Here is a 13,728-nt window from a genome sequence, read left to right as displayed (position 1 = left end):
GTTTTGAACTCCTGAGCTCAGCAATCTACTTAGCCTCCCAGAGTGCTAGGATTACAGGTATGATATTTTTAGAGACAGGGTCTTGCTTTGGCTCAGTCTGTTCTAAAACCTGTGAGTTCAGGCAATACAACTGCCTCAGCCTCTCAAGTGCTGGGATTACAGGTATGAGATTACTGAGACCAGCCTGTTTTTTTTTTTTTTTGTAGAGACAGAGTCTCACTGTACTGCCCTTGGGTAGAGTGCCGTGGCGTCACACGGCTCACAGCAACCTCCAACTCCTGGGCTTAAGGCGATTCTCTTGCCTCAGCCTCCCAAGTAGCTGGGACTACAGGCACCCGCCACAACGCCCGGCTATTTTTTGGTTGCAGTTTGGCCAGGGCTGGATTTGAACCCGCCACCCTCGGCATATGGGGCCGGTGCCCTACTCACTGAGCCACAGGTGCCGCCCAGAGACCAGCCTGTTTTATTTATTTTTTGCAGTTTTTGGCTGGGGCCAGGTTTGAATCCGCCACCTCTGGTATATGGGGCTGGTGCCCTACTCCTTGAGCCACAGGCACTGCCCTGTTTTTTTTTTTTTTTTTTTTTGAGATAGAATTTTTTTACCCTGGGTAGACTGCCGTGACATTATAGCTCACAGCAACCTCAAACTCTTGGGCTCGAGTGATCCTCTTGCCTCAGCCTCCCGAGTAGCTGGGACTACAGGTGCACACCACAATGCCCGGGTATTTATTTTATTTAATTAATTATTATTATTATTATTTTTTGAGACAGAGCCTCAAGCTGTTGCCCTGGGTAGAGTGCCATGGCTTCACAGCTCACAGCAACCTCAAACTCCTGGGCTCAAGCAAGTCTCTTGCCTCCGCCTCCCAAGTAGCTGGGACTACAGGCGCCCACCACAACGCCCAGCTATTTTTTTGGTTGCAGCCATCATTGTTGTTTGGCAGGCCCGGGCTGGATTTGAACCCCCCAGCTCAGGTGTACGTGGCTGGCGCCTTAGCCACTTGAGCCACAGGCGCCGAGCCTATTAATTTATTTTTTGAGACAGAGTCTCAAGCTGTTGCCCTGGGTAGAGTGCCATGGCATCATAGCTCACAGGAAGCTCCCACTCAGGTCCAAGCCATCCTCTTGCTTTGGTTTTCTATTTTTAGTAGAAACGGGGTCTTGCTTTTGCTCAGGCTGGTCTCAAACTTAGGAGCTAAAGCAATCTATCCGCCTCAGCCTCCCAGAGTGCTAGGATCATAGGTGTGCCCAGGCCTCAGGTATATTTTTAATTTTTATTTATTTTTTTTGAGACAGAATTTCACTTTGTCACCCTTGGTTGAGTGCCATGGCTTCATAACTCACAGCAATCTCAAACTCTTGAGTTCAAGAAATTTTTTTGCCTCAGCCTCCTAAGTAGCTGGGCTTGTAGGTGTCTGCTATAATGCCCAGCTATTTTTAGAGATGAGGTTTTGCTCTGGCTCAGGCAGGTCTCGAACCTGTGAGCTCAGGCAATCCGCCTGCCTCAGTCATCCAGAGTGTTAGGATTAAAGGCATGAGTCACCTTGCCTGACCTCCAGGTTTTTTTTTTTTTTTGAGACAGAGTCTCACTTTATTGCCCTTGGTAGAGTGCCATGGTGTCACAGCTCATAGCAATCTCAACTCCTGGACTTAGGCGAGTCTCTTATCTCAGCCTCCCAAGTAGCTGGGACTACAGGTGCCCGCCACAATGCCCGGCTATTTTTTTTGTTGCAGTTTGGCCAGGGCTGGGTTTGAACCCACCACCCTCAGTACATGAGGCTGGCGCCCTTCCAGTGAGCCACAGGCGCTGCCCCTCCCTCCAGCTATTTTTTTTTTTTTTGTAGAGACAGAGTCTCACTTTATGGCCCTTGGTAGAATGCCATGGCCTCACACAGCTCACAGCAACCTCCAACTCCTGGGCTTAAGCGATTATCTTGCCTCAGCCTCCCAAGTAGCTGGGACTACAGGCGCCTGCCACAAGGCCTGGCTATTTTTTGGTTGCAGTTTGGCAGGGGCAGGGTTTGAACCCGCCACCCTCGGTATATGGGGCCAGTGCCTTACTGACTGAGCCACAGGCGCCGCCCTCCTCCAGCTATTTTTTTTTAGAGACAGGGTCTCATTCTTGCTCAGGCTGGTCTTTTAACTCATTAGCTCAAGCAATCCACCTGCCTGGGAATTCCTGAGTGCTAGGATTACAGGCGTGAGCTTCAGCGCCTGGCCCTAGTTGTTGTTTTTTTTTTTAAGAGTCTCCTTTATTGCCCTCGGTAAAGTGCAATGGCGTCACAGCTCACAGCAGCCTCCAACTCCTGGGCTTAGGCGATTCTTTTGCCTCAGCCTCCCAAGTAGCTGGGACTACAGGCGCCCGCCACAACACCCAGCTATTTTTTGTTGCAGTTTGGCTGGGGCCAAGTTTGAACCTGCCATCCTCGGTATATGGGGCTGGCACCCTACCCACTGAGCCACAAGCGTTGTCCGGCCCTAGTTGTTTTTAAGAGGTGGATTCTTAAAAAAAAAAAAAAAAAAAAAAAAGAGGTGGATTCTTGCTCCATCAGCCAGGCGAGAGCACAGTGGCAAGATCATAGCTCACTGTAACTTCTAACTCCTGGCCTCAAGTGATCCTCCTGCCTCAGCCTCCAGAGTTGCTGGAATTACACAGTCTCACTTTGTCGCCCTTGGTAGAGTGCCATGGAGTCATAGCTTATAACCTCAAACTCCTGGGCTCAAGCGATCCTCTTGCCTCAGTTTTTCATTTTTAGTAGAGACAGGGTTTCACTATTGCTCAGGCTGGTCATGAAGTCATCAGCTCCCATGATCCACCCACCTCAGTCTCCCAGAGTGCTAAGATTATAGGCGTGAGCCTGTACACCTGTGCCCGGCCTGCACACCCTGTTTTTGATGTTCAGGACAAAGCACTCAGCCAGTACAGGCTGAGAACACCATTTGCTGATTTTCATCAGAAGGAACAAATAGACCCTCTTTCCTCTAAAAGTTTTAGCAGAAACCTAAATATCTGTCTTAGATGATTTACAGCTCATTTTTGTAGCATAACTGCTTTTTCTTCATATTCATTGAGCAAAAACTGAGCCAGGCCTTGTGCTGAGTTCTCGAGGGGATATGACATGGTGGCTGCCCTTCAGGGGCTGATTATCTAGTTGGGGAGACAGATACAACTAACCACCACCCCATCTGCACTCACCGGAACAAAGATTCCCCCAGGGAGGACAGGTACTCCAAGAAGATTTCTTCTGTGACTTCTGTGCTCCCCACATCGACCACAGAGTCTGGGGGCCCAAGCAATGTCCCTCCCTGAAAGAGCCAACCCAAAGAAAGTCAATAAATCACTATCTCCAATGAATTTTTTTATGTGGCTTCCCACAGAAGACCACGAACTCTGTCCCAACAACTTCATTTTTAACTTTCAGAGCACTCTGGACAGAGGAAGAGTGTTATTCCCTTTTGTATCAAGGCTTCAGTGGCTTAAAACTTCCTGGTGACTTTCCGGTGCCATGTGCTGGTAGCATGGCTGAGAAGTCGGGTTTCTTGCTCTGGTAGGGCTCGGGAACTTGATTCTCTCGAAGATCTAATTTTGTATGCTGTCCACTCATATAGTTGATTAAAAAAATAGAACATCTGAGTCTCTTTTTGTCCCCACCATGCCTGACCATGAGGACAGAACAGGAAAACTAGAAATGGGCCGGGTGCAGTGGATCACAGCCATAATCCTGGCAGCATTCTGGGAGGCTTAGGCAGGTGGATTGCTTGAGCTCATGACCAGCCTGAGCAAGAGCCAGACCCCATCTCTACAAATAGCCAGGTGTTGTGGTGGGTGCCCGTAGTCCCAGTTACTCATGAGGCTGAGACAACAGAACCACTTGAGCATAAGAGTTTGAGTTCACATTTATGTTTTTCTCTTTTATTTTTTTTTTGAGACAGAGCCTCAAGCTGTCACCCTGGGTAGAGTGCTGTGGCATAACAGCTCACGGCAACCTCCAACTCCTGGGCTTAAGCGATTCTTCTGCCTCTGCCTCCCAAGTAGCTGGGACTACAGGCGCCCGCCACAACACCCGGCTATTTTTTGGTTGCAGCCATCATTGTTGTTTGGCAGGCCTGGGTTGGATTCGAACCTGTCAGCTCAGGTGTACGTGGCTGGAGCCTTAGCCACTTGAGCCACAGGCGCCGAGCCTAAGAGTTTGAGTTTGCTGTAAGTTGGGATGCCACAGCACTCTACCAAGGGTGACAAAGTGAGACTGTGTTTCAAAAAAGAAAGGAAAACTAGAAATGGCTTACACTTAACAGGCCATCTCTCCATGCCTATATTCACAAAGTATGTAGCCAGTTTTTCTTGCCACAGACTTGTTATCCTTTGTAACAACAAGAGAATATGGGGCGGCGCCTGTGGCTCAGTCAGTAAGGTGCCGGCCCCATATACCGAGGGTGGCGGGTTCAAACCCAGCCCCGGCCAAACTGCAACCAAAAAATAGCCGGGCGTTGTGGCGGGCGCCTGTAGTCCCAGCTACTTGGGAGGCTGAGGCAAGAGAATCGCTTAAGCCCAGGAGTTGGAGGTTGCTGTGAGCTGTGTGAGGCCACGGCACTCTACCGAGGGCCATAAAGTGAGACTCTGTCTCTACAAAAAAAAAAAAAAAAAAAAAAAACAAGAGAATATGAAGCACCATGAAAGATCTGGCAGGCTGGCAGTTATTTCTGTAATTCAATTCTTCTTTTTTTTTTTTTTTGCAGTTTTTGGCTGGGGCCGGGTTTGAACCTGCCACCTCTGGCATATGGGGTGGGCACCCTACTCCTTTGAGCCACAGGTGCTGCCTTTTATTTTTATTAAAGACCTAAAAAAGGCCTACCTCTTGCTCAGGTTGGTCTGGAACTCCTGAGCTTAACGGATCCACTGCCTCAGACTCCCAAATTGCTAGGATTACAGGCATGAGCCACTGTGCCCAGCTCCACAATTAAATTCTTTTTTTTAAGCCTGTGAGCCTAATCCAGTGATGGTGATAGGACAAGGGAGTTAATTAACCCAGCTACAGAGCTATAGAGCGCCTTCACCCCAAGGTTAACAGATTGCTACTGACAGATAAAGATAGACTGAGGCTGAGTGGGGAAACCAGTTAATGGGGAAGCAACAGAGGATAGATCCGGGGAGGGAGAACACTCCAGAGCAGAGCTCCCTGGAAAAATCATTAATTCATGCTACTGAGCACTTACTATGTGATTGACATTGTTCTCGGTGCTGGGGAATGTATGGTGAACAAGGTAACTATAGTAGTCAGAGAAGAACTTTCTCAGAGTTGTGAGACTAAAAGGTCACCATTCGACACCCTATGATTCACTCACACAATAAGCATGTATTCGGAACTCACTGTGTGCCGTGCCTTATGCTAGGCACTGGGGGTACGAAGTGGACAAAACAGATGAGATTCTTTCCCTCAGGGAGCGTACAGTCTAGCAGGGAAGGCAGACAAAAAAATCCCATAAACCCATGTATAATTACTAGGTGCAAAAACTGTGGTGCTGGGAAAGTACAGAATTCCAACAGTATGAGAGTCAGGGAAGACTTGCCTGAGAAAGTGACATTAAGCTCAAATCTGAAGGATGGAAAGACATAGCCAAGTGAAGGATCAAGACGGTGTCCTGATGCCAGAGTGCAGGTTTGTGTGTCCAGGTTTATTCAAGGACTGAGAACAAAGCGGGTGTGGGGAGGGCAGGGCCTCAAAGAGGCTGGCCAGAGGAGACAGAGACCTGATCAGATAAGGCCTGGAGGCCATGCTGAGCTTTTTTTTCTTTTTTTTTCAGTTTTTGGCTGGGGCCGGGTTTGAACCTGCTACCTCTGGTATATGGGGCTGGCGTCCTACTCCTTGAGCCACAGGTGCTACCCCACACTGAGCTTTCTGGCTTTTTTTTTTTGTAGAGACAGTCTTACTTTACCACCCTCAGTAGAGTTCTGTGGCGTCACAGCTTACAGCAACCTCCAGCTATTGGCGATTCTCTTGCCTCAGCCTCCTGAGTAGCTGGGACTACAGGAACTTGCCACAACACCTGGCTTTTCTTTGGTTGCAGTTTGGCCTGGGCCAGGTTTGAACCCGCCACCCTTGGTATATGGGACCACCTTGGTATATGAGAAAGTGCCTGAGCTTTCTGGTTTTTATTACAAAAGCAATGGGAAGAATTGTAGCTGAGGCAAGGGATCTTTGAAAAGATCACTTTGCCTCCTGTGTGGAGAAATGACTGAAGAGGGAGTGCAGAGACCAGCAGGCTATTGCTATGGTCCAGGCTATGTGTGAGGGTGGCCTGGATTATGGTGAAAGCCTGAAGACATGAGAAGAAAGGAAGAGAGACAGACTGATTTAAGATACCTTTGTAAGGTAGAAATGAATGGGCGTAATGAAGATATTAAAGGAGATGGGGACAGCTCCACACCCGTAGCACAGTGGTTACAGTGCCGGCCACATGCACCGAGGCTGGCAGATTTGAACCTGGCTCAGGCCAGCTAAACAACAATGACAACTGCAACAAAATAGCTGTAGTGGGCACCTGTGGTCCCAGCTGCTTGGGAGGCTGGGGCAGGAGAATAGCTTAAGCCTAAGAGTTGGAGGTTGCTGTGGGCTGTGACACTATGGCACTCTACTGAGGGCGACATGGTGAGACTCTGTCTGAAAAAATAAAATAAAATAAAATAAAGGAGATGGGGTGGAGACTGTGAGAGAGGAAGAAATCCAGAATGACTTCCCATTTATGAGAGTCAGAATGAATGATCGCTTGGTCTTTTTTTTTTTTTTTTTTTTGTAGAGACAGAGTTTCACTTTATTGCCCTCAGTAGAGTGCTGTGGCGTCACACAGCTCACAGCAAACCTCCAACTCCTGGGCTTAGGTGATTCTCCTGCCTCAGCCTCCCGAGTAGCTGGGACTACAGGCGCCCGCCACAACACCCGGCTATTTTTTTGTTGCAGTTTGGCCGGGGCTGGGTTTGAACCCGCCACCCTCGGCATATGGGGCCGGCGCCCTGCTCACTGAGCCACAGGCGCCGCCCCAATCGCTTGGTCTTTGCTTGAGCACCTACTGTAATAACCCTTAGATAGCTCTGACAAAACGTTTTGGAAAAGGCACAGGCTTTAGTGTTGGAGTGCTGAGTTCTAGTCCTGGCACCAACTTACTGGCCATTTAACTTTGGGTAATACCCTTTGCCTCTCATTGTTCAGCTTAACATCAGCTGGGTTCCTACTATGGGCCAGGCACTCGCTGGGTTATGGGGACAGGAGTGCATGACACAGTTTCAGCTCGCAAGAAGCTTCACACTGTTCTCTGTGGAGATTCAGAAATAGCTTATTTATTTATTTTTGAGACAGAGTCTCAAGCTGTCGCCCTGGGTAGAGTGCTGTGGCATCACAGCTCACAGTAACCTCCCAACTCTTGGGCTTAAGCAATTCCTTGCCTTAGCCGCCCAAGTAGCTGGGACTACAGGGACTATTTTTTGGTTGTAATTGTCATTGTTGTTTGGTGGGCCTGGGCTGGATTCGAACTGGCTAGCCCCCGTGTATGTGGTTGGTGCCCTAGCTGCTTGAGCTACAGGCGCCAAGCCCAGAAATAGCCCATTTCAATCTAACATGCTCAGTGAGCAACAGAGAGGCCCAAAGGTGCCATGGGAACAGGAGGGCAGCTGGCTGTACTGTCTGGGAAGGGTTTTCTTGAGCTGACTCTTCAGATGGTGGTGAGGAACAGGCCTCCATACACGTGGCTAGAAGCCAGAGGTGTGCAGCAGAAGCAAAGCTCCTGGCCTCCTGCAGGATGGGGTGTGGGGGAAAGACACTCACCGGGGGACAGCTGGAGATACCGCCACTGCCAAAGAAGAACTCATCCTTGTGTACAACTATGGAGGTGTGCCTGTCACACAGAGAAACACGATAAGCCAGAAAAGTTAAAACTTATCTGAGAAAAAGCAAATACCATACTGCCAGGAGAATAATTTCTGCCCAAGGATGTGACAGTGGTGATCACCCTCACACAACTAACAAAACAAAGGCATGAGTCGGATACACACTACAGATGAATGGTTCTCAGTCTTGGCACCCCTGATGTTTAGAGCCGGATCATTCTTTGTGGTGGAAGGCTGTGCTGTGCGTTCTAGGATGTTGAGCAGCACCCTGGGACCTCTACCCACTAGATGCCAACAATATCCCTCTCAGTGTGACAACCAAAACATCTCCAGACACTGCCAAATGTCCCAGGGTAGGAGGGCAACACAAGCCCTAGTGGGGAGCCACTAAATCAGGGCATGAAGGTCTGGGGCATAGAGAGTTGGGTTTCAAGCTGGAAGGCACAGACTGGAACCTGAACGCACAGGGTGCTGCTTTGTTTCATGAACCAGTGAAAGTCAGCAGTCCCACCAACTTACCAGATGCCTTCCAGTTGTTTCCCTGTGGAGAAAAGAAGAGATTTAGCCAGTTGGGAGGAGATTTAGTGGCCCCGCAGTTTAAGTAAATTCACAACACCACTCAAACCCAGGATAACCTGTTATAAATCACTTGGGGGACTTTCTACGAACACTACTCTGCTCCAGTGAGGTCCTTAGGTATGATAAGAGTGTTCTGTATTAAGTTGAAAAGTAATCAGAATCCTTTATAAGAATGCAAAATCAAAAACATTGGTATAAAGGTACCCTAATTTTATGCCTGCTCTTTCCCTTTTGGGGTCAATTCAACTTGGCCTTTTAAATTTCTCTGTCTCCTCTACAGTAAGACTATGGTAAAACAAATGTTACCTACTTCTTCACTGAGTTGAAATCTTCAGATTTCAGACTCTTTTTTTGTAGAGACAGAGTCTCACTTTATGGCCCTCGGTAAGAGTGCCGTGGCCTCACACAGCTCACAGCAACCTCCAACTCCTGGGCTCAGGTGATTCTCCTGCCTCAGCCTCCCGAGTAGCTGGGACTACAGGCGCCCGCCACAACGCCCGGCTATTTTTTGGTTGCAGTTTGGCAGGGGCCAGGTTTGAACCCACCACCCTCAGTATATGGGGTCGGTGCCCTGCCCACTGAGCCACAGGTGCTGCCCCAGAGTGAGACTCTGTCTCAAAGAAAACAAAAAAAAGACACACACACACTCATGCAAATAATTAACTAAAATACAAAGTTTGTTAAGTTCTATTAATGGTGTAAAAATAAGGTGCTCTATGTAACGAAGAGCTACCTTTGTGAGCTTCAACTCAACTCACGACCAGCAGGGGCAAGGATGGACATTTCTGCCAGAGAGAATATGACATGCAAAGACTAACTCCTACAGGGCAGGGTGAAGGGCTCAGCGATGGTGACAAGTTAAAGAGCAGCCAGCAGGGCTGCTGGCAAAGTAGGCAGGTGTGGACCAGGAGGCTGTTAGGCCGGAGATCCGTGTTTATACAGAACTATAGCCATGGTATAGCAGACCAATCTGAGGGAAGAGTTGCTGGGGCAAGGCCCCATCTGAGATGCTCAGAAGGCAGAGGAAGGGCAGCGAGAGATGCATCAGCCAACATCAGCACTCACCTCTGGTCACCATTCTCACATCAATAGTTTACTGACTACTGCTACTTTTGCTGTTTGTTCTGAGACTTTTTTTTTTTTTTTGAGATAGTGTCTCATTATGTCGCCCTGGGTAGAGTGCTGCGCCGTCATAGTTCACAGCAACCTCCAACTCTTGGGCTTAAGCGATTCTCTTGCCTCGGCCTTCCAAGTAGCTGGGACTACGAGCGTCTGCCAAAACAAAATGTCCAGCTTTTTTTTTGTTGTCGTTGCAGTTGTCATTGTTGTTTAGTTGGCCCAGGCCAGGTTTGAACCCACGACCCTCAGTGTGAGTGTCTAGTGCTGTAACCACTGTGCTATGGGCTCTGAGCCTGCCCTGAGACTTACTGAAGTATGAAGCTCTCAGCACTGTGTGGAAGGAGAGGTGAAGGCTGGAGCTTCTCCTTTTAGGTGTGTTAACATCATCTCCTTTCTTTTTTTTTTGACCGTCATATAATGAGTTTCTTTGTGCTCTAAAATAATGAAACATCAACATGAGCCTTTCCACTTCATGGATTGTGGCCCATATAGAACTTGGACAGGAGATCCTTTGGCCTTGGTGACTCTCTTTTCATGGAAGAACCTCAAAACATGTGTCTGCTGCTTCCATACTTTGTTTTTTCCAGTTCCATCTTTCCCTTAATGGCCAGGAGATCAACCACCCTGGAGTCTGTGACATGGGCATTCTTCATAAACATTTCTTGGACTTTATCCCATTCCTGTTTCACAGTGATGTCTAGCTGGAACAAGTGCACAGTGTTCGGTACCTCCCGATACCAGGCATGGTAGAGTTCGCGCACCCTCCACTTGGCCTCGCTCATGTCTCGACTGAAAATGGGCTTCACGGAGGTGCTGGCTGCAGCTGCAGCACTGTGGAGGCTGCTCACCGCCATCTTGTGAGAGAAACCCATCATCTCCTTTCCTAGGTAAATTATAGGATTTCAAATAAATAGCTTGCCCTTTAAGCAGACTTTGAAATGATGCATCAACCTTTCACAGAGGCAGAAGAGCCGTGACCCTTCTGTGAAAACCTCCTGATGGCTCAACACGGTGTTCTCAGTGGTTGAGTTTTTTTTTTTTTTTTTTTTGCAGTTGTTATTGTTGTTTAGCTGGCCCAGGCTGGGTTCGAACCCATTAGCCTTGGTGTATGTGGCTGGCACCCTATCCAGTGAGCTACGGGCGCTGCCCCGTCTCAGAGGTGGTTGAGAGAATGACACAGGTTCAGATCCTAGCTTTTCCACTTTATCCAACCCTGCTAAGCCTCAGTTTTCAATGCACCATACCTGTGACTGGTAATGATAATGTATAGAAAGCATCACAGTTTCTGGTACATAGAAGTTTGACAAATGGTGGCTAGTATTATATATAATGACCTCTAGATATAATGACCTTCTTGAGGATAAAGGGTGGAGACTTCCAAAAGATAAAATAAATTCTACTTAAGGATTGGTGGGTAAGACCTAAGAACAGATTTCGGCATCCAGCAAATTAGTAAGAAATGCTGTATTTATTTTATATATAAACTATTTTTTTTTTTTAGATAAGAGTCTTACTTTGTCACCCTCCATAGAGTGCCATGGCCCAGCTCATAGTAACCTCAAACTCTTGAGCTCAAGCGATTCTCTTGCCTCAGCCTCCCGAGTGGCTGGGACTACAGGCACCTGACACAACACCTGGCTATTTTTTCTGTTGTTGCAGTTGTTGTTGTTTAGCAGGCCCGGGCTAGGTTGGAACCCACCTGCATTGGTGTATGTGGCTGGCGCCCTACCCACACCCTATATATAAACATTTAATTCTTTGCTGTTAGTGTTGCCAGGCTAAACGGAGTAACGAAGGAACATGAAATGTAGCAGAGTTTTTCTGCTTCTTTTCCATTGCAGAGACTAGCCTGCTTCTAGAGCTCTGCTGCTCTGGCCCACGAGACCACAAATGGATGGAGATATTCTGGCCTGGAGTTTCTAGGGTAGCCCCCTAGAGAGTATAAGGCAGGCTTTGCCCTTATCCAAACTGAGCTGAGATTTCAGAGGTTGATCAGAACTAGACAGGATCCCTTGGAGAATGGATATCCATTTAGGACAAGCATCTTCAAACACTGGGGCTTAATGGGCTATAAGATAAACTGTGAGCTGGATTCTAATTTGTTCCAGTTGACTCTAAAAGACATCAATGAGGGCGGCGCCTGTGGCTCAGTGAGCAGGGCACGGGCCCCATATACCGAGGGTGGTGGGTTCAAACCCAGCCCCGGCCAAACTGCAACAAAAAAATAGCTGGGCATTGTGGCAGGCGCCTGTAGTCCCAGCTACTCGGGGGGCTGAGGCAGGAGAATCGCCTAAGCCTAGGAGTTGGAGGTTGCTGTGGGCTGTGATGCCACGGCACTCTACCGAGGGCAATAAAATGAAACTCTGTCTCTACAAAAAAAAAAAAAAAAAAAGACATCAATGAATCTCTGCTTCCTGTTTACTGTAGTAAAACATGGAGATTAACACTGCATTTTATTTTGATATATTATTATTATTTTTGAGACAGGGGCTTTCTTTGCTGCTAGGCTGGACTACAGTGGCACAACTATAGCTCACTGAAGCCCTGAACTCCTGGGCTCAGGTGATCTTCCTGCCTCAGCCACCCAAGTAGGTAGAACTCCAGGCATGCATCATCACACCCAACTAATTTTCTTTTTTTTTGGTATTGACATGGATGTTCCTATATTGTCCAGGCTGGTCTTGAACTCCTGGCCTCAAAGGATCCCCCTCAACCTCCCAAAGTGCTGGAATTATAGGTGTGAGCCACCACACCCATCCAACATTGCCTTTTTTCTTTATTTCTGAGACAGGTTCTTACTCTGTTGCCTGGGGCCAGAGTGCAGTGGCATCATCTTAGCTCACTGCAAAATTTAGGGCTCAAGTGATCAGCCTCTCAAGCAGCTGGGACTACAGATGTGCACCACAGTGTCTGGCTAATTTTTCTATTTCTTGTAGAGACAGGGTCTCACTATTGCTTATGCTTGTCTTCAACTTCTGGCTTCAAGCAATCCTACCTTGGCCTCCTAAAGTGTAAGGATTATAGGTGTGACTGTCCACGCCTGGACTTAATATTGAATTTTTTTTTTTTTTTTGAGACAGAGTCTCACTATGTCACCCTCGATAGAGTGTTGGGGTGTCACAGCTCACAGCAACCTTAACTCTTGGGCTTATGTGATTCTCTTGCTTCAGCCTCCCAAGTAGCTGGGACTACAGGTGTCCCCCACAGCGCCCAACTTTAGTACTGCATTGTAAACAGAGCTATGAGCTCTTGTGGATGAGCTGAGATTTCAGAGGTTGATCAGAACCAAAGATTTGAAGGCAGTAAGGGAGGGAGCCATGCAGAAGTGGGACATGCCAGGTGGATCTGAAGGACTGTACAGAGGTCAGTGTGGCTAGAATGGGTGCGGAGAGGGAGAAAAGTAGGAGATGAGCAGAGGTAACAGAGACCAGATCATAGAGAACCTTTCAGAGACTGAGAACACTAAACCTGACCTGCCCAATGTGGTAGCCACTGGCCACATGTGACCATTTATTTATTTATTTTTTGAGACAGAGTTCCACTTTGTTGCCCTTGGTAGAGTGCTGTGATATCACAGCCCAGAGCAACCTCAAACTCTTGGGCTCAAGTGATTCTCTTGCCTCAGTCTCTCGAGTAGCTGGGACTACAAGCACCCATCAAAACGCCAGGCTATTTTTAGAGACAGGGTCTTGCTCTAATTCAGGCTGGCCTTGAACTTGTGAGCTCAGACAATCCGCCCATCTTGGCCTCCCAGAGTGCCAGGATTACAGGTATGCCACCATGCCTGGCTCCACATGTGACCATTTAAATCAAAACTCAAATAAAAGCACAAATTCATTCCTTAGCTTCACTAACAACATTTCAAATATTCAATAGTCACATATGACTAGTAGTTATTTATTGGACAGTGCAGATTGAGAACAGTTCCATCAGTGCTGTAAGTTCTATTGGATAGTGCTATTTCCAGGATAGTTTCCTATTCTGTAAAAAATGGCACAGTAATGGTGCTTGCAGGATTAAAAGAGATAGCACATGAAATATGCCTACCATAGGAACTGGTACACAGTACATGCCCACTTAAGCTAACTCATATTTCTTTTAAGCTTTATAATTTGAAAGTTTTATTACTGCTATCACAGTATCTTGAGATT

General features: G+C 47.6%; 1 protein-coding gene and 1 pseudogene across 1 annotated transcript in view; both read right to left on the bottom strand.

The window, feature by feature from the left end:
• Positions 1-13,728, bottom strand: part of DESI1 (desumoylating isopeptidase 1) — a 31,165-nt gene that overhangs the window by 6,607 nt on the left and 10,830 nt on the right. The window contains exons 2-4 of the mRNA XM_053584820.1: positions 8,399-8,420; positions 7,818-7,887; positions 3,197-3,306 (exon numbers count right to left, since the gene is read on the bottom strand). Coding sequence (XP_053440795.1) covers positions 3,197-3,306; positions 7,818-7,887; positions 8,399-8,420 — 202 coding nt within the window. The remainder of the gene's footprint in view (positions 1-3,196; positions 3,307-7,817; positions 7,888-8,398; positions 8,421-13,728) is intronic.
• Positions 8,825-11,759, bottom strand: LOC128581689 (NADH dehydrogenase [ubiquinone] 1 alpha subcomplex subunit 6-like; annotated as a pseudogene).

This window comes from Nycticebus coucang, chromosome 3, assembly GCF_027406575.1.
Source record: "Nycticebus coucang isolate mNycCou1 chromosome 3, mNycCou1.pri, whole genome shotgun sequence".
Taxonomy (NCBI): domain Eukaryota; kingdom Metazoa; phylum Chordata; class Mammalia; order Primates; family Lorisidae; genus Nycticebus; species Nycticebus coucang.
Note: the sequence above shows the minus strand (reverse complement) of the source record. Positions and strands in the feature narration are given on the sequence as shown.